This window comes from Hordeum vulgare, chromosome 2H (genome assembly GCF_904849725.1).
Source record: "Hordeum vulgare subsp. vulgare chromosome 2H, MorexV3_pseudomolecules_assembly, whole genome shotgun sequence".
NCBI lineage: Eukaryota > Viridiplantae > Streptophyta > Magnoliopsida > Poales > Poaceae > Hordeum > Hordeum vulgare.
In genome coordinates this window covers 424,697,902-424,721,083 of record NC_058519.1, presented here as the reverse complement: position 1 = coordinate 424,721,083, position 23,182 = coordinate 424,697,902, and the positions used below count along the sequence as shown (strand labels likewise).

The 23,182-nt window shown below is 42.8% G+C and overlaps 2 protein-coding genes across 2 annotated transcripts; one reads left to right on the top strand and one right to left on the bottom strand.

Annotated features, from left to right (window-relative positions):
• The first annotated feature begins 11,037 nt into the window (after positions 1 to 11,037).
• LOC123426500 (nudC domain-containing protein 2) lies at positions 11,038 to 13,701 on the top strand. Its single transcript, XM_045110341.1, has 5 exons — positions 11,038 to 11,532; positions 11,639 to 11,787; positions 11,933 to 11,981; positions 12,430 to 12,572; positions 13,434 to 13,701. The coding sequence occupies exons 1-5, from the start codon at positions 11,484 to 11,486 to the stop codon at positions 13,518 to 13,520; spliced, it is 477 nt and encodes a 158-aa protein (XP_044966276.1). The 5' UTR covers positions 11,038 to 11,483; the 3' UTR covers positions 13,521 to 13,701.
• Positions 13,702 to 15,102: 1,401 nt separating this feature from the next.
• LOC123426499 (TBC domain-containing protein C1952.17c-like) lies at positions 15,103 to 20,924 on the bottom strand. Its single transcript, XM_045110340.1, has 9 exons — positions 20,502 to 20,924; positions 20,312 to 20,404; positions 19,291 to 19,395; positions 18,465 to 18,614; positions 18,073 to 18,171; positions 17,852 to 17,980; positions 15,678 to 15,857; positions 15,471 to 15,587; positions 15,103 to 15,387 (listed from the first exon to the last, which is right to left on the bottom strand). Exons 1-9 carry the CDS (start codon positions 20,802 to 20,804, stop codon positions 15,223 to 15,225), a joined length of 1,341 nt encoding a protein of 446 aa, XP_044966275.1. The 5' UTR covers positions 20,805 to 20,924; the 3' UTR covers positions 15,103 to 15,222.
• Positions 20,925 to 23,182: the final 2,258 nt, after the last annotated feature.

Genomic DNA, 23,182 nt, shown 5'->3' with positions numbered 1-23,182 from the left:
AGGAGCCATAGGGTTGTCTTTAATTATTTTGCGCTTGGAGATACTTTGCTTTATCGCTAGTAGTAGCTTTAGTAGTAACAACATACTTAGAGCGACAACGTCGATGACAGCACAATGATGGAGATCATGATGATGGAGATCATGGTGTGGTGCCGGTGACGATGGAGATCATGTCGGCGCTTTGGTGATGGAGATCAAGAAGTACAAGTTCATGGCCATATCATGTCACTTATGATTTGCATGTGATGTTAATCCTTTTATGCACCTTGTTTTGCTTAGGTCGACGGTAGCATTATAAGGTGATCCCTTACTAAAATTTCAAGATAAAATTGTGTTCTCCCCGACTGTGCACCGTTGCGACAGTTCATCGCTTCGAGACACCACGTGATGATCGGGTCTGATAGACTCTACGTTCACATACAACGGGTGCAAAACAGTTGCACACACGGAACACTCGGGTTAAACTTGACGAGCTTAGCATGTACAAACATGGCCTCAGAACACAAGAGACTGAAAGGTCGAGCATGAGTCATATACTGGATATGATCAACATAGAGATGTTCACCATTGAAGCTAAACTCAACTCACATGATGATCGGACTTGAGTTAGTGAATTTGGATCATGCGACACTCGAATGACTAGAGGGATGTCAATTTGAGTGGGATTTCTTAAGTAATATGATTAATTGAACTCATTATTATGAACATAGTCAAAAGGTCTTTACAAATTATGTTGTAGCTTGCGTTGTAGCTCTACTATTTTTGATATGTTTCTAGAGAAAATTTAGTTGAAAGATGATAGTAGCAATTATGCGGACTAGGCACGTAAACTGAGGATTGTCCTCATTGCTGCACAGAAGTCTTATGTCCTTAATGCACCGCTCGGTGTGCTGAACCCCAAGCGTCATCTATAGATGTTGCGAACATCTGACATACACGTTTTGATGAGCGTGATAGTTCAGTGTGTAATGCTTAACGTCTTAGACTTGAGGCACCGAAGACGTTTTGAACGTCATGGAACATATGAGATGTTCTAAGAGATGAAATTGGTATTTCAGACTCGTGCCCGCGTTGAGAGGTATGAGACCTCCGACAAGATTCTTAGCCTGCGAAGTAAGGGAGAAAAGCTCAATTGTTGAGCATGTGCTCAGATTGTCTAAGTACTACAAGCGCTTGAATCGAATGGGAGTTGATCTTCCAGATAAGATAGTAATTGACATAATTCTCCAAAGCCACTGCCACCAAGATACAGAGCTTCGTGATGAACTATAATAGGGATAGAGATGATGATCCTTGAGCTTTCACGAAGTTTGACACCACGAAAGTAGAAATCAAGTAGGAGCATCAATTGTTGATGGTTAGTGAAACCACTAGTTTCAAGAAGGGCAAGGGCAAGAAGGGATACTTCATGAATGGCAAACCAGTTGCCGCTCTACCGAAGAAAACCAAGGTTGAACCCAAACCCAAGACTAAGTGCTTCTAATATGAGGGGAATGGTCACTGAAGAAGCACTACCCTTGATACTTGGTAGATGAGAAGGCTGGCGAAATCGACAAAAGTACATTGGATATACATGATATTGATGTGTACCTTATTAGTACTGCTAGTAGCACCAGGGTATTAGATATCGGTTCAGTTGCTAAGTGTTAGTAACTCGAAATTATAGCTACGAAATAAACAGGTGAGGTGACGATGTGTGTTGGAAGTAATTCCAAAGTTGATGTGATCAAACATCACACGCTCCCTCTACCGTCGGGACTAGTATTGAAGCTAAATAAATGTTATTTGGTGTTTGCGTTGAGCATGAACATGATTATATCATGTTTATTGCAATACGATTATTCATTTAAAAAGAATAATGGTTATTCTGTTTACTTGAATAAATACCTTCAATGGTTTATTGAATCTCGATCGTGGTGATACACATGTTCATAATATTGATGCCAAAAGATACAAAGTAGTAGTGATATTACCACTTATTTGTGGCACTGCCGATTTAGTCATATTGGTATAAACGCATGAAGAAGCTACATGCTGATGGATCTTTGGACTCGCTCATTTTTGAATCGTTTGAGACATGCGAACCATGCCTATTGGTGTAAATGCATGAAGAAACTCCATGCAGATGGATTGTTTGGACTCGCTTGATTTTGAATCACTTGAGACATGCAAATCATGCCACATGGTCAAGATGACTAAAGACCTCGTTTTCAGTTAGATGGAACGAGCAAGTGACTTGTTGGAAATAATACATTTTGATGTATGCAGTCCAATGAGTGCTGAGGCACGCAATGGATATCGTTATGTTATTACTTCACTGATGATTTGAGTAGATAGCAGTATATTTGCTTGATGAATTACAATTCTAAAATATTGAAAAGTCCAAGCAATTTTAGAGTGAAGTTAAAGATCGTCATGACAAGAGGATAATATGTCTACGATGTGATCGTGGAGGAGGTAAAAATATATCTGAGTTGCGAGTTTGGTAAACATCTAAGACAATGTGAAAATGGTTTCACAACCCATGCCACCTAGAACACCATAGTGTGATGGTGCGTCCGAACGTCATAGTCGCGCCCTATTGGATGTAGTGCATACTATGATGTCTCTTATCGAATTACCACTATCGTTTTTGGGTTAGGTATTAGAGACAACCTCATTCACTTTAAATAGGGAACCACGTAATTCCGTTGAGATGACACCGTGTGAACTATGGTTTGGAGAAACCTAAGCTGTCATTTCTTAAAAGTTTGGGGCTGCGACGCTTATGTGAAAAGGTTTCACCCTGATAAGCTCGAACCCAAAGCGGATAAATGCATCTTCATAGGACAACCAAAATAGTTGGGTATACCTCCTACCTCAGATACGGAAGCAAAGTGTTTGTTTCTTGAAATGGGTCCTTTCTCGAGAAAAGGTTTCTCTCGAAAGAATTGAGTGGGAGGATGGTGGAAACTTGATGAGGTTATTCAATCGTCACTTCAACCAATGAGTAACAGGGCGCAGGAAGATGTTCCTATGGCGCCTACCCTAGTTGAAGTGGAAAGCTGATGATGGTGATCATGAAGCTTCAAATCAAGTTACTACCAAACCCCGTGGGTCGACAAGGAAACGTACTGCTCTAGAGTGGTATGGTAATCTTGTCCTGGAAGTCATGTTGCTGGACAACAATGAACCTACGAGCTATGGAGAAGCGATGGTGGCCTCGATTCCGATGAATGGTGGAGGCCATGAAATCCGAGATAGGATCCATGAATGAAAACAAAGTGTGGAATTTGGAAGAACTACTTGATGGTTGTAAATGTTGTTAGGTACAAATGGATTTTAAAAGGAAGACGGACGATGATGGTAAATGTCACCATTAAGAAAGCTCGACTTGTCGAAAAGATGTTTCCGACAAGTTCAAAGAGTTGACTACGATGAGACTTTATCACTTGTAGCGATGCTAAAGTTTGTTGGAATTATGTTAGCAGTTGCTGCATTATTTATTACGAAATCTTGCAACATTGTTTCCTCGATGGTTTCCTTGAGGAAAGGTTGTATGTGATACAACCAGAATGTTTTGTCGATCCTAAGGATGCTAATTAGTATGCAAGCTCCAGCAATCCTTCTATGGACTGGAGCAAGCATCTCAGAGTTGGAATAAGTACTTTGATGAGTGATCATTTTTTTTATTTATACAAAGTTTATGAGAAACTTGTATTTCCAAGGAAGTGAGTGGGAGAACTATAGAATTTCTGATAAGTACATGTGGTGGACATATTGTTGATCGGAAATAATGTAGAATTTCTGGAAAGCATAATGGGTTGTTTGAAAGGAGTTTTTTCAAAGGAAAATCTAGATTAAGCTACTTGAACATTGAGCATCAAAACGCTTAATAGAACTTTCAAATTAATACATATCATGACAAGATTTTGAAGGAGTTCAAAATAGATCAGTCAAAGAAAGAGTTCTTGGTTGTGTTATAATGTGTGAGTATTGAGTAAGACTCAACCCGACCACGACAGAAGAAAGAGAAAGGACGAAGGTCGTCCCTTATGCATTAGCCATAGGATCTATAGTATGCTACGTTGTGTACCGCATTTGAGGTATGCCTTGTCGTGAATCTGTCAAGGGGTACACAAGTGATCCAGGAATGGATTACTGAACAGCGGTCAAAAGTTATCCTTAGTAACTAGTGGACTAAGGAATTTTTCTCGATTATGGAGGTGATAAAAGAGTTCGTCGTAAAGGGTTACGTCGATGCAAGCTTTGACACTAATCCGGATAACTCTGAGTAGTAAACTCGATTCGTACAGTGGAGCAGTCATTTGGAATAGTTCCAAATGGCGTGTGGTAGCAGCATCTATAGTATGGCACAGAGATTTGTAAAGCATGCATGGATCTGAAAGGTTCAGACCCATTGACTAAAAACCTCTCTCACAAGCAAGACATGATCGAAGCCCAGAACTGTATGGGTGTTAGATTCATTACAATCACATAATGATGTGAAATAGATTATTAACTCTAGTGCAAGTGGGAGACTGATGGAAATATGTCATGGAGGCAATATTAAATTGGTTATTATTATATTTCCTTGTTCATGATTATCATTTATTATCCATGCTAGAATTGTATTGATTGGAAACTCAAATACATGTGTGAATACATAGACAACACACAATCCCTAGTGAGCCTCTAGTTGACTAGCTCGTTGATCAAAGATTGTCAAGGTTTCCTGGCCATAGACAAGTGTTGTCCCTTGATAACGGGATCACATAATTAGGAGAATGAAGTGATGGACAAGACCCAAACTATGAACGTAGCATATCATCGTGTCAGTTTATTGCTATTGTTTTGTTCCTATGACCACGAGATCATGCAACTCCCAGACACCGCAGGAATACCTTGTGTGTATCAAACGTCGCAACATAACTGGGTGACTACAAAGGTGCTCTACAGGTATCTCCGAAGGTGTCTATTGGGTTGGCGTGAATCAAGACTCGGATTTGTCACTCCATGTGACGGAGAGGTATCTCAGGGCCCACTCGGTAAGACAACATCACAATAAGCCTTGCAAGCAATGTGACTAAGGAGTTAGTCACAGGATCTTGTATCACGGAACGAGTAAAGAGACTTTCCGGTATCGATATTGAACTAGGTATGGAGATACCGACGATCGAATCTCGGGCAAGTAACATACCGAAGGATAAAGGGAACAGCATACGGGATTGACTGAATCCTTCACATAGAGGTTCAACCGATAAAGATCTTCATAGAATATGTAGGAGACAATATGGGCCAGGTCCCGCTATTGGTTATTGATCGGAGAGTGTCTCAGGTCATGTCTGCATAGTTCTCGAACCCGCAGGGTCTGCACACTTAAGGTTCGATGATGTTTCAGTATTATTGAGTTATGTGTGTTTGGTAACCAAAAGTTGTTAGGAGTCTCGGATGAGATCCCGGACGTCAGAGGAGCTCCAAAATGGTCCGGAGGTAAAGATTGATATATAGGAAAGTTGCATTTGGCTTTCGGAAAGTTTTTGGGCATTACCGGTAAAGTACCCGGAGTGACGAATGGGTTCCGGGGTTTTACCGGGAGGTGCCAACCACCTGGGAGAGGACCTAATATGCCTAAAGGTGGTGCATCAGCCCTTAGTGGGCTGGTGCAGCCAGCCCAATAAGCCTATTTCGGCCAAGTGGAAAAGAAAAGGAAAAGAGAAGAAAGAAGGAAGGGGAATCTCACAAGGAAGAGGAGTCCTCCTCCACCAAACCTAATTGGAGGAGGACTCCTCCCCCTTGGATTCGGTCGAACTTATCCTCCTTGGAGGAGAGGGCAAGGCAGCCCACCTCCCTCTTCCTCCTATATATAGCGGAGGTTTGGAGGGCAGCCAACACGAGAAAAACCATGTGATGCCCTCTCCTCCATAGATTGTCTCCCTCGTCTAGACTAGTCCGGTATTGCTTGGCGAAGCCCTATTGTATTAGTTCACCACCACCACCACCACCACGTTGTCATGCTGGAGAAATCATCTACCTCTCCGCCCCTCTTGCTGGATCAAGAAGGCGGTGATCGTCATAGAGCTATACGTGTGCTGAACGCAGAGGTGTCGTCCGTTCGGCACTAGATCGGGATGGATCTTGATGGGATCGCGGGATGGATCATGATGAGATCGCGGGACGGGTTGTGATTTGGATCGCGAAGATGTTCCACTACATCAACCGTGTTATATACGCTTCCGCTTAGCGATCTACAAGGATATGTAGATTCACTCTCCCCTCTCGTACATGATCATCACCATGGATAGGTATTGCGTGTGCATAGGAATTTTTTTGCTTCCCATGCAACATTTCGCAATAGTGAATTGTACTATGCCATGTCTAATTGATGTTAGTAGGTTTGTCATGCCATGAATATCATGTTTAGTTGTAGTTTTCATCATGTGAACTTGCCATAAAATGTTGTTGTCTTAAGGGTCCAAAATAATTCTAAGTTTGGAATCTGCTATATTCTGTTGCTACGTTTCCATGTGAATTGCCATTAATCTATAGCCCCTTTGTGGTTGGTCCAATGGAGTGAATCGTAAAGCATGTTATACTCTATTAGTTTTCTCCATTAGTTTTTGAGTATAGGTTTTGCATCCTAGTTAATTTTATTGTCAAACATGTCAAATCTGATAAAACTGTTGTTCCTTGCACCATGTTAATTTTGTGTAAGTCTGAGAAACTACTTAGTTGAGATTGCCATGTTGGGTGGATGCTAACCATGATTCTGTGCATAGTTTGATGTTGCTCCTGTGGAGTTATTTGTAGTGCATCATGCCCACTATCATGATGAATATTTCCATGACATGATAATCCTATAGTATATGTTTTTCTTGTTGTCAATATGCCTTCGTAATAAAACTTCTCTATTAAAACCTGTTATTTTCAATAAATCTGAAACTGTGTTCAAGTTGCCATCTTGTGAGCTCATTTCCTAATGATCCATACTTCTATCCAATTAGCTCATCTGGTATGAATTATTGTGCATCATGTCAACTACTACCTCATGCATTGTTCGTGTATTTTAGATTCCTCTAGCATGTTGTGTTGGTGTGTGCAAAATGTCACGTTGCTGTTTTGGACAGATTATAGTTAGAACTTGTGTTGGTTGTAGTTGTTGAACCGTTGCTCTGTTTTCAACGTACCATATATGAACCTTGCCTACAATTTCATGTAGTTTCATAATATCGTGTTGCATCCATGTTTTAACATGTTTGTGGTTGTCTTTTGCATGCCTTTTGCATTCATGTCATATGATCTTGGGTTGGTCATATGTTTTAGGTCGTAGTTCCGTTTTAGATGATCTATATATGTAAATAGCCTAGAATCACGTGTAGAATCACATGGCGCATTTTGTTTCCCTAATTAATAAATATAAAATATGGTTAATTCATATATGGACCAATTTCAAAATTAACATACGGGGTCATTGCTAAAATACTATTAGTTGTTTCCAACCTCATTTAAAATGCCAGATATATAGTTTATTCATGCTTCACCTCTTTCCATGTTTAATAGCATTTAATATTGTCGTGTACCTAAACGGTATTGAACTAAATATTCAAATGTGGAGTTTTGTCAATATGCGACTTGTTGCATATTGAGCTTCACTTAATGTGTAGTATTTGATTGTTGTGATTGTCATGCCTTGCATATTTAAACCGTACATGCGCCATATTTGTTTGTGCATCATATCATGAATATGTTTGGTGTTACCGTGTCATTTGTTTGTTTTCGGATTGTTTCTTCTCGATACAGTTTCAAAAGCGATTCAGGGCGTGAGGATTCGTTCGACTACACCCGTTAGTCTAGTTCATGGATTCATTCTTCTCCCAAGCGGGATCTCAGGCAAGATGACTATTTCCATGGATATCACTACTATCATTGCTATGCTAGTTGTCTCGCTTTTATTGTTATGTCTCGTTACCTACCACCAGAATGTCAAGCCTCCCAGCATTGCCATGAAAAGCCTCCATTGTTTGGCTAAGTTGCCGCTTCCTCAACCCTTCTTATAGTGTTGTTAGTTCCAGGTGCAGCTGGATCCATGTGACAACATGGATATCTTGGGATATCACAATATTATTGCTATTTAACCTAATGCACATATATAGTTGGTAAAGGGTGGAAGGATTGGCCTTTTGCTCGGTGCTTTGTTCCACCTTTGCCGCCCTAGTTACTTGTGAACCGATGTTATGTTACATATTGAGCGGTCCTAACAAACTTGGGGTTGTTATGGGGACCCCCTTGATTTTTGTTTTAGGATAAAACTCTTCTCGTAAGGCTCAACATTGGTACTACATTTGCCTAATAACTAATAAAACTTGCATAGTGACTTTTCGGACCCTGTGGATAATTAATCAACAACTCGGGCCAGTGCTCCTCATGAGTGTTGGTCCAAAACGGATTGCGTGCGGGGCCGCCTCAAGGAAACTTGGGGATTGGTTTTCCTCGTAGTTAGTCCCATCCGTCCGTGTCCTGAGAACGAGATACGCGGCTCCTATCGGGTTCATCAACACGTCGGGCGACCTTGCTGGATTTGTTTTACCTTTCTCGAACGTTTTGTGCATAGGGATTTCGAGGACACTTTGGGCTATCTCAAGGTTGAGGTTTTCCACCGGGATTCCGAGGAGACTACTCCTTATTCCATGGTTGAGGTTTTCCATGCAACTGGTGGCTAGTTTGTGATGAACGAGTTGGAGCACCCGTGCAGGGTTAAATCTTTTGAAAAGACGTGCTCACGATTATGTGGCAACTTGGAAATCTGTTTAACATCCGGTCATAGCAAACTTGACGTAAACTCAATTAAAATACACCAACTGTGTGTGTGACTGTGATCGGTTCTTCTTGTGAGGTTTGAATCAAGAAGGGGACACGGTGGGGTTATGTTTGACTCGTAGGTAGGTGTTCAGGATCACTTCTTGATCATTGATAGTTTACGTCTATTTAAGCATATATCACTCTTCTCATTCTTGTACTCATAAGTTAGCCACTCGAATAAATGCTTAGTGCTTGATGCAGCCTCACCACTTAACCATACCTCACCCATTAAGCTTTCCTAGTCTTGATACCTTTGGAAATGAGATTTTTGAGTCCCTGTGGCTCACAGATTACTACAACAACAGTTGCAGGTACAGGTGATGCGATGATTTGACGTGAGAGTGATGCCTTGATTGATTTGGAGTTCTTCTTCTTCATCATCGATCATAGGATGGGTTTCAGGCCGGCGGCCTGGGATAGCAAGGATGGACGTCATTTTTATCGTTTGATTTCGTCACTTCTCTTCTACATGGTGATTGAATGTATTGTTGTATTGAGATGATCTTGATTTAGCTTGTGGTGAGTGTAAGCCAATTCGATATACTCATCTCCTATTTACATGTACTTGTAATGATATCCATTCCTGCAAAACGACGAGATGCGTTTCTATCCCTGTCGAGGCCCTCGAGCCAAAGTAAGGATATGACTGTATCTTGGGCGTTACAATCTGTGTGGGGTAAGGGTGGAATGGATTTTGATCCAGGATCTTGAACCTGTTCTTTAAAGCTCCAAATGCTCTCTCAATGGTTACTCTAAGACTGGAGTGTGTGAGATTGAACAACTCTTGTGGAGTCCTAGGGTAGTTCCTACCAGAGAACTCGTTCATATAGTACCTGGTCTTCCTGAAGAGTGGAAGAACACCTGGTTGGCATGCATAGTCAGCATCTACTAGGTAGAACTTGACATCAGGACGACCCATGTTGTCACTGAGTATGTTAGCATCATGTGCTCACCCTTCCTAGCCAGCCATCACATATGTGAATTTCAGATCAAAGTCAACAACAGCAAGCACATTCTGGCTTGTGTAGTGCTTCCTCCCCCTAAATGTCACACCTTGTGACATCGACACTCTGGCAGTGACATGAATACCATATATTGTCCCAATGCAATCCTAAAATGACAATACAAGATTGTGTTAGTGCTCACCTTGAACAATCCTAGCATATGAAACGATGAACTACATACTATTGCTCACCTTGAACGAACAACAACATGAAGGAACATAGCCACTTGCTCTTCCACAATGATGTGGATGCTATCTTCTAGCAGCCCCCTGCTCCTAAAGAACTGGACAAGTCCGGTGAATGAAGCTCTTTTCATTCTAAGCATCCATAGAGCCTCTGTGTCGTTGCAGTTGTATACGTAGTTCATATTGGCGATCCTCTTCTACTTTCGCTTAAGCATTAGAGCATATGTGATGACATGTCTCTCACCACGATGAACAACTCTCTTGTGCATGAACGTAACACATGCCTAAATCATATATTTCAATGTTGCTTCCCGAACTACGAGTCGCATTCGTGTGTCCATAACCTAATCCACATCAAGGATGCGTTGAGCAATGGAAAAAATCGATCCTACACTTTGTCTAACGGCCTAACAACGAAACCTAACATTGGAGAGAGGGGGTGTTGCTTAACGACATTGGAGACGAGGACGACGAATGGACGGTCATGGCTGAGTCAAGGACGAGTAGGCGGGGGCCAAATGGAAGAGCAACGATAGCTCATACTGCCGGATTTATCGCCGTCGCCGCCCCTTGCACAAATCTGAGTCGCCGCCGTAGGTGGTGGTAAGGTTAGAGAAAGAGATTGTCATAAAAGTAGCGATGACCGGGTAAATGGGTTGAAGGAGGAGGGGGTGAGCCTACCTCTGGCGTCGTGCTGTCGCGCCAGATTTTCATCTCTCGTCATCCCCACTTGCTTCCGCCTTGCCCCCTCCCTCCCTATGAGTTTGCGCCGCCCTCAACCTGACTAGTTAGAAACTGTCGATTTCAACAGTTTCTAACAAGTCAGGTTAAAAGGAGTTTTATATGGATGCGAACCAGCTAAGGCCTTGCTTGGATCCTCGTTTTGCTCGTAAATACCCCTGTAATTAATACAGACCTCCTGGCGTCGTTTTTAATCCACGTAGGCCCGTAATATACATTTGTAGATCTAATCCGGATGTATAAATTTACATCTAATCCAAGCAGAGCCTGTTTTCAATCAAACCCACATTTCACAGCTCAAGTGAGCCTGGTTGGACCGGATGCGGCCAACCAAACGCCTCCTCGGTGATCCGGTTGCCCGAGGATAGCCCTTCGAGGAGTGCATCTTCCCCAATCGAAACAATCTACTGTTAGGCCAAAGAAGACCGCCTACGGGGCAGATTCTGCGGGCTCCGGCGCCCCCCGCCACCTCCGGCGACATCTACGTCCTCCTCTCGACCTCCTCCACAAATCCCCTTCGCTTGGTTGGTCCGCCTCCAGCCCTCCACGTACATCGACGACACAACCAAACCCTAGCTGTCGCCGTCCTCCTTAGTCGTTGACATCGCGGGAGTGGCCTTCTGCGGCATCTTTTATTCTCCGTCTCCCTCAACCATCGCGTTCCTCAGCCGAGCCACAATCTCTAGAAGCATCGGGAGCGCCGAATCCCGCGGCCATGGCGGAGAGGCTGGCACCCGAGAAGCGCCATGCCTTCGTCCACAATGGTAAGCCTCCCCGGTCTAACGCTCCACTTTCTTCTAGAGCCACCCAGAGCCTGCCCTCACCTATGATTTCTCCCCTCCTCTCCCCAATGGATTGCGTGGGGCGCAGGGCAGAAGGTTTTCGAATGGGACCAGTCGCTGGAGGAGGTGAACATGTACATCGAGCTCCCCAAGAACGTGCCCACCAAGCTGATTCAGTGTGTGATCCAGGCCAGCCACGTTGAAGTCGGCATTCGCGGCCACCCTCCCTACCTCAACGTCCGTGATTTACTCTCTCTCTCTCTCTCTCTCTCTCTCTCTCTCTCTCTCTTCCAATTCGATTCTACTCGAGTTCGTGCTGAATATTGAGCTCTTTCTTGATTTGTGCTTGTATCTTTAAATTTGATATGTGGGTTGTTTGCAGCATGATCTTATGCTCCCCGTGAAGACCGATTCATCTTTCTGGACGATAGGTATGGCTCATTTCTCTCAGCTGCAGAGTTATGGCGGATTTTAGGTTTCTGTTTGGGTTAGTGCAGAACCATCAGCACATCCAGTGCACTCCTGCAGTGGTGCATTTAGTGCAGAACTTGTCTACCAGTTTTTGCTGGATTTAGCTCTTCTTTAATCTGCGGTTGACTATATACTGGCATAAAACCTTTTTCTCTGGTCCATTTACTAAATATCAATGTAAGAAAAGAAAAGCCACACTGCATGTACTCAGTGCACCATATGCTGCAGTGATCTTGTGGGGTGCCATTATTATGTGGGCTAGTTTGCATATGGGTATGCTGCCATGGTTGAGGAGACACCGGTATGAGGTTTATCAAGCATTATGGAGACATCCATATCAACGGTTAAGTCATTAGCGCCTTCTGCTGCACTATATTTTTAATATGGATCATTGTGATTACAATACAGAGGACGGTGAATTGCATATCACTCTGCAAAAAAGGGAAAAGGGGAAAACATGGGCATCTCCAATAAAAGGCCAAGGTAGCTTAGATCCATATGCTGCAGACCAGGAACAGAAACGGCTTATGCTGCAAAGGTTTCAAGAAGAGGTATAATCAATTTACTGTACAGGCATAGTTTCCCTTCTGTTTACTGTGCATTCCTTTTTCTTTGTAGTCAGTTCCGCTTCACTCGTGAATCCCTGTATGTCTAAATAGTTATTTTCTCAATTTTGCACATGCTTATTGCCTTACCGAGAATATGTGATAGGAAGCAGAGCCTGATGTCAATTGGATTGGTACTGTAATGCACTAATGCCTCAAGTTAAATTACAGAAATGGTCAAAAGAACTCTGATTTTGGTCTCTGTTATGTACATTGAACATTGGTTCTCCGATCTTTCCTGGCAAATATAGCAATTGTAGGGTTTGAAAATTGTCCAAATGAGCTGGCTATAGGATTACAGACCTTGGTTGTATGGGAAACTATTGGTGGTTATCTAATAGTGATCTTGCTTATTATGCATCCATGTGTTTTTGTTATATTGCAAATAGACAATCTCAAGCTATACATCGGCATTGGACATGATAGGATCAGCCATTTTGCCAAACATTTTAGAAATCAAACACCTATGATTTATTGCCGACTTGCCATAGTGAGAAAAGCATAAGAGTTGCCGAAAAAGTTATTGTCTTGTTTTAAGGAAGTTTAGCTACTAGTTGACAATTTAAAAGTATATATATATTTACTACATAAGTAGTGTCAGATTATCTTGCAAAAATACTTCTGTAATCTGTATTATTATTGTCATTTCGATCAGGATACCACAATAGAAATTCAGTCGAAGTCTTGCATGGGAGACTGAATAGGGAAAGACCAACTTACATTTGTGAATGAATGGTGTGTGTGTTTTGAATTTTCTATGGCATGTGCATTAATGTTGCCCTTCATATCTATGTTATGTGTATGCAGAATCCTGGGTTTGACTTCTCGCAGGCTCAGTTCAGTGGTACCTGCCCTGACCCAAGGACCTTCATGGGTGGAATTCACACTGATTGAAGAAGCTCAGCTCAAAAAATCATGCTGGATCATCGATGCATCTTGTCAAATGTGACATTCAGATTATTCAGATTATTCAGATTATTCAGATTATTCAGATCATCGATGCATGATGTACCTATCGCACATGTAACTTGTGAAAACAATGTGCTTTCAGATTATTCAGTATTTACCCTGGAAATAATGGTGATGTATGACGTTTACCTTCTCACTGATCATGCCAAGGTGAAACTTTGTCAACTTTGTTGTTGAACCTGCTCTATCCACTGAAACTAGTAGAGTTCATCGTGGTCTTGAATGATGGCAACCTTATGCACATGTGGTATTATAATTGTGACCATGCAGTAGCTTTTAACTTCAAATGTAGCGTGAGAATTGCATCTATGATGCGTCTGTCTCACCTCTTAGTAAAACTTTTTCTATTACAATAGCACCAATTTCACTGGATTGATTGTCTTTGCTAGGTTGGAAAAAGTGGTAGGTGTAAGCGAGGCGGTTGGCCTTCGACTAGTGCTTAAGCGCCCTAGGCGGTAATATAGTTATTACTATCTACTACCTCTGTCCCATAATATATGACGTTTTAGCAGCTCAAATGAACTGCTAAAATGTCATATATTATGGTACGGAGGGAGTAGGTGTATATGTGTTTACTATAAGTGTATTATATGAATTAAGGGCGTATAAATGAGTTAACTACCAGCTTCTGCCATTGTAATATGGCATGTTTGGCATATCAGTGTAATATGCCATGATTTCTTGCTTGGACGAACAATTTCTTGCTTGCCCTGCCTAGACTTCCGCTTATACCCTACGCGAGGTGGTTGGCCGTCGGTGCCTCCTAGGCACTGGCTTTTCCAACAAAGGTTATAGGATAGAGTTTCTTCTTTTCGAAAAGTTGGCATTTTTAGGGTATTGCTCATGGCCATTTAGCCAATGGATTTGGTAGATCTTATTAAAGGATTCTGGGGAAATGTTCTTCAACAAGACCAGACTCTGCAAAGCTTTTGACCCATTAGCAGACTAGCTACATCATTGTATTTCCTCTTTCCACAACTGTCCCCGGTTTTTGCAGAAAAGGCCAAACGGCTCAGCTTTGATGGAAAATTGCACCTAGATTGCGGAGACGTGTTTATACATCGACTAAATGCAACGAGACACTATACTGGTTGTTATGGTTCAATACCCTTTCAGTTTTTTACAAAATCCATCGTTCACCGTATATGTTTGGCAATCCTATTACCTGCATCCTTTATATTTTACAAAATTCAGAAGCCTTTTACAAGTTTAGAATGATCCCTGCAATGTCGGTTTCATTGCTAAGCTGCAAACAGTATTAAAGGACTCCACATAATATGGAGCTATGTGACAGCTCAAAATAGCAATTATTTGTCCAGATAAAAAAAAATGCATAGCTGGTAAAATCCAAAAACTTGTCAGCATAACTTGACAGCCCACATAATATGGAGCTATGTGATGTTTAGAGGTTTTTCAAATGCCACAGTTTTGGCACCAAAAAAACTTTAAAAAATTTATGACTCATGATATGACCACTAAAAGAACAGCAAGCTTTAACACGCATACATTACACGATAAACAACGCATGAAAAAGAGCATATTGATAGTCATTTACATATTCAACGCATCATATCTGGACAGCGTACTACCATGAAAACAAACATTGGAAACACAAAGAGCAAATCAATCAGCAGGGAACTAGCCCACGCAATTTATTAGCAATATGTAACAAGTGGTCAATGTTTGTGGGTGGGTAATTCTGGAGAAGCTTGAGGTTTGCAGTGAAGTCACCAGCCAAGAGCCGTCTTCGAACAAGAATTAGCATTGCACAGCAAATCCGTAACAAGGTGGGCTGCATTCAAAACAAGAAGAATTTAATCTATTGCCTCGGAAATGCATCACACGGCACGAAGATATGAATGACGGTTCTCTAACCTGAGGCCCCTCTGGATCACCTAATAACGCGTCCCACAGGTGGATGCAGTCACGGAACTTGAACTCCTGTGTCAATAGCAGGGTGATCCATCTGAACGCATAGAACTGCGGGTTAACCTGGAATTGATGGAGGAGTGTCACAATGGGAGCAAAAGTATACATATTAACACTTCTGAGCAGTTAAAAATGAGTACATTAGATCCATACCTTGGTTACGATCTCTAAATGCCGCCAGAGCTCTTCATCATGCCTTTTCAGGAGCTGGGATAGTTTACTGATTGTGGAGCGTATACCAACAACACTGTTGTCAAGCTGCTTGCAAAAGTTATCTCGAAATCCACTTAGTACCTCAACAAAACAGAAAAAAGCATCTGCCTCTGCTGAAGCCTGTTCATACAAAAGAAAAATGGAAAGTACATGTGAGCATGGTGGCCCTGTGAAATATAGCTTCCATGATGCATAATGCAACGCATTACACATGGTACAAGGGGTAAAGCTATTTGATATTAGCAGTCAGAAATCAATAAGATTTTCGCCTTGGAAAATTCAGGAGCAGAGTGGCCTTGTGAAATATAGCTTCACAAAGAACGAAATACATAGTTGGACTATGTAGGCCATAAGAAAAAAACTTGTTCCTTGCAATCGGTTTACAAGATAACAGTTGGCAAATACATCTCTGGTTTTAGTTAGTACAATCATCCTTATTAACTAAACATGGAGTGTAAGCTTATCATGTTAACCTGACTGTAAAGGAGAGAATTCCAGAAGTTCATGGGTTAGTGTCGGTGTACTGAAGTTTGGGCCTTTAGCACCCCTTGTGCACGGGCAGTTGTAGCCACACCCGCGGCAAGGCCTTCCGGGGCGCAGCCGAAGGCAAGAAGACGTTCAAGCCAACGACCAGAAGACTGAAGGCCAGCGTCTGGGACCCCGGCAAGATCCTTGCCGGGGTAGCTAGCGGAGCCCCGGCAAGACGTGCGCCCGGCAAGATCCCGCCAACCTGCCACCGCTCCAGCGCAGCGGCCAGGTGTCGTTCCCCCTGGGTACGTGTCGAGCGACATATGGGGGATGAGCAGTGTCGATGGAACGCGTCCCTGTCCCGTGTCACAGAGGGTCAGGGACGCCTGACGAAGCATTTAATGTGTCTGTCTTAAGACGTCAGTAAACACTGTAATAGTTCTACACCCCGTGCGTGCACTGTTAACTGTGCACCCCGTGGGTGCCCTGTTTCGCCACTGTTGGTGACCCCTTTGACCTATAAAAGGAGGCCCAAGGCGTAGCTTAGGGGGGGATCGACGATCTAATCTACCCTCGCATCTACTCTCAGTCTAGGGTTTTAGACTTTCTATGTACTCCCTCCGTCCCAAAATTCTTGTCTTAGATTTGTCTAAAAATGGATGTATCTAAATACTAAGATGTGACTAGATACATTCATACATAGATAATTCTAAGACAAGAATTTTGGGACGGAGGGAGTAGCTGCTCTGCACTAGACAACGCTCCTGTAGCCAGAACCCTAGAACACATACAATACACCTAAGGTAGGAGTAGGGTTTTATGCTTCTCAGCGGCCCGAACCTGGGTAAACTCCCTTGCGTTGATTGTTGGTTCTGCTCTTGGTGTGATCCTCTCTCCCCGCCGAACCGTAAAGGGATCCGCACGATCCCATAGGTGTTCGTTTCCACAACAGTTAGGTTGAGCCTAATCCGTAAACTCCACAAGAAACTCCTCTCCTCTAGAAGTTTGTAGTGGGATTTATATATTCTAAAATCGGAAGATGCATTTTGACTCATCCAAAATTATTGACCGCCAAAATATATCAGAGATGATTCGTTCTTAGCTCTTGGTTTGTTGGAAGATAAAGATGTACTGTTACTGTTTTCAACACATGGCACTTTAGAGCGCATGTTTCAGCAAAAAAATATGCGAGTGTTAGGTAAACCCCCCTCTTAACAAAGATGTGGGAGAAATGTCTAAGAAAACAAACAAAAAGAATGCATAATCAACTATGGGCAAGATGATAAGAGATGAATGCAGACGCTCAAAGCTCCAAACAATAGGGAAGGATATCTTGGTTGAAAATACCAGCTGTTCAGGAAGCATATCATGGTCAAACATTGTGAAATGAAATGAGTATAGACAGATGCATCACATCATTTACGATATGACTCAAAGATTCGAACTCCAACACTCATTGCATCATCACAGATACATATTATATCAATATTAAGAAAAATCAAATTTAAAACAATTAATACCTTGAGGCAGAACTCTCAAGATAAGGAAAATCATGTAATCTTTAGCATGGTCAGTCTGTTCCATCACCACAAAACTAACCAAAGTTTCTTTTTTTTAAAGAAAATGGGGACATTAACAGAACTTACGGAGTTACTTTGGTCTGGATCGTTCTTGAAGACATAGTAGAGAGGTGCCAAAACTTCATTCATTCCTTGTACATATCTTATACCCGGATTTAATTTTGCAAAGATGGTAAGTATTCTCTTCAGTGATTCCTGGAAAAAATACATCACATTTACATTTAGACTAAACAGAAGTACCAGAAACGAGTAATAACCGGCATCATGTGAAGACGATAAATGCCTACCTGATTACACAAGGCATCAGAACCACCACCATTGAAAAACTGCATCTCAGGATGGGTACGCTTAACGTCTCTATCAATCTGCTCTACAGTTTCAGATTCCTGAAAGTATTTCGATAACATTTATATTTTAGTAGCTAAGACACTTACATATTTATCACCACATTAACTAACCAGCGAAATGCAAAGAAAGGTCTCTCACAAGCAAATGAATTAATAGATACTCCCTCCGTCCCAAAATTCTTGTCTTAGGTTTGTCTATAAAAAGATGTATCTAAATATTAAAACTTGACTAGATACATTTATATCTAGACAAATCTAAGACAATAATTTTGGGACGGAGGAAGTACAATGTACAGAGTATGACAAGCAGACATGAAGTACAGTAATTTTACCTGGAAGTGTTGGTTCCAAACACTGGTTTTCCCAAGGCTTAGAGGATGTTCATCCTGAACGATTTCCGCCCTTGGGAGAAACCCAGTTCCTTCAGAATTACGTTCCTTACTTTTTGAAATAGTCGTTTCCATTCTTCGGGTAACTTCTGACTGACCAGAACCAAAAATATATTGTTGTGCAGGTTGGTTAAAAATGGGAAAAAGAACCACCACAAAGTAGGTAAGTTGAAGAATCTACATCACCGTGAAGTAAATTAATTTAATGTATGTTGTGGGGTGGGGTTCTGTAATTATAGATCATGCTAGCCGAAGGCTAGCGTTTTCTAGTCAAGTCTCAAATATTCCATACGGTCTACTTTATCTGTCGTTTTAGATAACCCATCTCTTTACACCAGTATGAATCAGCATTTAATTCAGGTATTGGAGGAAAATGCCATCTCGACAATAAAAATATCTGCCATTTGCAAGCCAAAACAAACTTGCTAAATATCATCTATTTTTTACCGATTGTAGCACATGGTTAGGAGGGAACAATTGTGGCAGACAGCATGAGGTGGCTGTCTAGCAGCCTGTCACCAAAACCAACAAAATCATAAGATGTTAAAGGAGTATTTCATGCCCGTAACTGATTTGGATTTATTTTCTTTCAATATATAGCCACCAACACCAGTGATCTCCTAGCCCTCCTAGGGGAGTGTTCTTCAATCCAGTTAAACACATAGTAAGTGGTGAACAACTATAGAACTCATGCATCTGCAATGGTAAAGAACTACAGAACGCATGCATCTGCGATGGTAAAGGGCTTACAACGCAATGTGAAACTTACAGGGTTAACCAGAAGCTCATCTTTGAAAGCACTGTACTGTGACCGTTTTTTTTCCAGTTCATACGCCCACAGAGCATGATCCATTGGCAAGTACCCCAAGAGAAGCTGCTAACTATCAAGAAAGTCAAATAAATTTGTAACATATTATAAGAAGGAAAAAAATATCAACCACACCAGCAGACTAAATTCACAATATCGATTTTACCTCAAATACTTGCCATTTGTTCAACAGTTTCTTCTAATCTAAACCTATAACAGTAGCTACTCTCAAACCTCTAGATAAAAATTGGAGCATGGTTCCAAATTATGATATGCAATGAAATAAATTCATAAAAATAGCAAAGAAATGCAAAACAGAAGGAAAAACTACAGACTCATTTATTTTTGCTCCTGGGAAGATCTCGACAAGCTTGAGAATATATTTTTCCCTAGTTGAGAACTTGGCATCAGAAGTCTATTCATGAACCAATCTAGAATATTTGAAAACCATGTTCTATTTGTGAATCAATTGTTCAAGGACTTATTCATGGAATATAAGTAAATTCCATGAGCGCTTCATGAAATATGCGAGTCCATGGTGAAGTAAGCATAAATGTTCATATTTCATTACAAATGATGCATAAGTTTCAAGACCAATCACATGAAGGTATTTTTTTTGTCATAAATCTAATGTGTGGCATTCCGACCAAACGATACTACCCTCATTTAGATGAACCAAGCATGGCAGCCCCATCCTAGACTCAATTGGGGCATCATGCCATATATGGAATCAACAAAGATCATACGAGGCCATCAACAAGCATCAGGGCTTAAAAATGTACTTCCTCTATACCTAAATAATTGTAGTTGGGGAGAACTACGATTATTTAGGTACAGAGGGAGTAACTCTTAAACTTTCTTGCCAATGTCATGTCATATCACTAGTATGTGAACGAGAGAGCAAACACTTGGCCAGACCCAAGCAAACTGCACAAACACATAGGGAAAAAATGATACGAAGAAAATGGGAGAATTCCCAGACCTTCCAGACAACAGGCCGCAGGGCGGGGTCGTCTGGCACGCCCTGGCACGCGAGCCTCCGCAGCTCTGCCAGATCCACCACCTTCCTTTCCAGCTACACGCAGCGATACACAAGGAAACGAACGAACAAGTTACAAACCAAAGCTAAACAGCGAAGTCCCGTGACTCGACCGGGAGAGGCCAACACTCACCGCCGCTTTGAAGTCCGCGACGAGGTGGGTCCGGGAGGAGGTGGCCGCGCCATCGTCCACGCCGACGCTGTCGGAGTCGGAGTCAGAGCTTGCACCGTCGCGCCGCGCGGGTTGACGAGGGGGCGGCGGGGTCGGATCGAGCTGCGGCTTGGGAGGGGGAGGGGGGGGAGGGGAGGGGGCGCGGGGAGGGGAGCGGTGGCGCGGGGTAGGGGCAGGGGTGGACCAGATCGGGCTGTTGAGCCAGTCCGGGACTGCCTTCTGCCTGGGTGTCGATGTGGGGTTTGGGTTGGCGCCGTCGGCCATGGCGGCTGCTGAGGCCGGGGGAGATGGTGCCGGTGGCGGCGATGGGTTTAGGAGTTGGGAATGGGGAGGAGTCCCCCGGATCGGAGGGGACGGGTGGGTTGGACTTGGACCGGTCGGTGCCTCGGTGTTCTTCTCTTCTCCAGCTTTCTTTTCCTCTTTTTTTTCTTTTTTTCTTTTGAGGAGAAAGCTGCTGCTTGGCTGACATTCAGTCACCTGGTGTTTTAATGTTTTCATGAGTACTAATTGTTAGGAATTAATTAAATACATTAATTAAGGGATAATCTCTGCTATGTCGGTTGCTTTAGTTTAGCAACTGCTCCTTGTAACCGTCTTTGTACTGGGGTATATATACCCACATCTTCAATCAATGAGACAGCGATTTCATCATTTGCTCTTCATCTCTTCTTCTACTCTTCACACGTTAACTGTTGGGGAACGTCGCATGGGAAACAAAAAATTTCCTACGCGCACGAAGACCTATCATGGTGATGTCCATCTACGAGAGGGGATGAGTGATCTACGTACCCTTGTAGACCGTACAGCAGAAGCGTTAGTGAACGCGGTTGATGTAGTGAAACGTCCTCACGTCCCTCGATCCGCCCCGCGAACCGTCCCGCGATCAGTCCCGCGATCTAGTGCCGAACGGACGGCACCTCCGCGTTCAGCACACGTACAACTCGACGATGATCTCGGCCTTCTTGATCCAGCAAGAGAGACTGAGAGGTAGAAGAGTTCTCCGGCAGCGTGACGGCGCTCCGGAGGTTGGTGATGATCTTGTCTCAGCAGGGCTCCGCCCGAGCTCCGCAGAAACGCGATCTAGAGGAAAAACCGTGGAGGTATGTGGTCGGGCTGCCGTGGAAAAGTCATCTCAAATCAGCCCTAAAACCTCCGTATATATAGGTGGGAGAGGGGAGACCTTGCCTTGGGGCTCAAGGAGCCCCAAGGGGCTCGACCGAGCCAAAGGGGGGAAGGACTCCCCCCCAAACCGAGTCCTACTTGGTTTGGTGGGTGGAGTCCTTCTTTCCTTTCCCACCTCCTCCTTTTTTTTTCTCTTTGATTTTTCTTCCAATGCGCATAGGGCCCTTTTAGGCTGTCCCACCAGCCCACCAAGGGCTGGTGCGCCACCCTCAAGGCCTATGGGCTTCCCCGGGGTGGGTTGCCCCCCCGGTGAACTCCCGGAACCCATTCGTCATTCCCGGTACATTCCCGGTAACTCCGAAAACCTTCCGGTAATCAAATGAGGTCATCCTGTATATCAATCTTCGTTTCCGGACCATTCCGGAAACCCTCGTGATGTCCGTGATCTCATCCGGGACTCCGAACAACATTCGGTAACCAACCATATAACTCAAATACGCATAATGCGGGTTCGAGAACTATGTAGACATGACCCGAGAGACTCCTCGGTCAATATCCAATAGCGGGACCTGGATGCCCATATTGGATCCTACATATTCTACGAAGATCTTATCGTTTGAACCTCAGTGCCAAGGATTCATATAATCCCGTATGTCATTCCCTTCGTCCTTCGGTATGTTACTTGCCCGAGATTCGATCGTCAGTATCCGCATACCTATTTCAATCTCGTTCACCGGCAAGTCTCTTTACTCGTTCCGTAATACAAGATCACGCAACTTACACTAAGTTACATTGCTTGCAAGGCTTGTGTGTGATGTTGTATTACCGAGTGGGCCCGAGATACCTCTCCGTCACACGGAGTGACAAATCCCAGTCTTGATCCATACTAACTCAACGAACACCTTCGGAGATACCTGTAGAGCATCTTTATAGTCACCCAGTTACGTTGCGACGTTTGATACACATAAAGTATTCCTCCGGTGTTAGTTTGTTATATGATCTCATGGTCATAGGAACAAATACTTGACACGCAGAAAACAGTAGCAACAAAATGACACGATCAACATGCTACGTCTATTAGTTTGGGTCTAGTCCATCACGTGATTCTCCTAATGACGTGATCCAGTTATCAAGCAACAACACCTTGTTCATAATCAGAAGACACTGACTATCTTTGATCAACTGGCTAGCCAACTAGAGGCTTGCTAGGGACAGTGTTTTGTCTATGTATCCACACATGTAAATGAGTCTTCATTCAATACAATTATAGCATGGATAATAAACGATTATCTTGATACAGGAATTATAATAATAACTATATTTATTATTGCCTCTAGGGCATAATTCCAACAGTCTCCCACTTGCACTAGAGTCAATAATCTAGCCCTCACATCATCATGTGAATTACATTGTAATAAATCTAACACCCATACAGTTCTGGTGTTGATCATGCTTTGGCCGTGGAAGAGGTTTAGTCAGCGGGTCTGCTACATTCAGATCCGTGTGCACTTTGCATATAT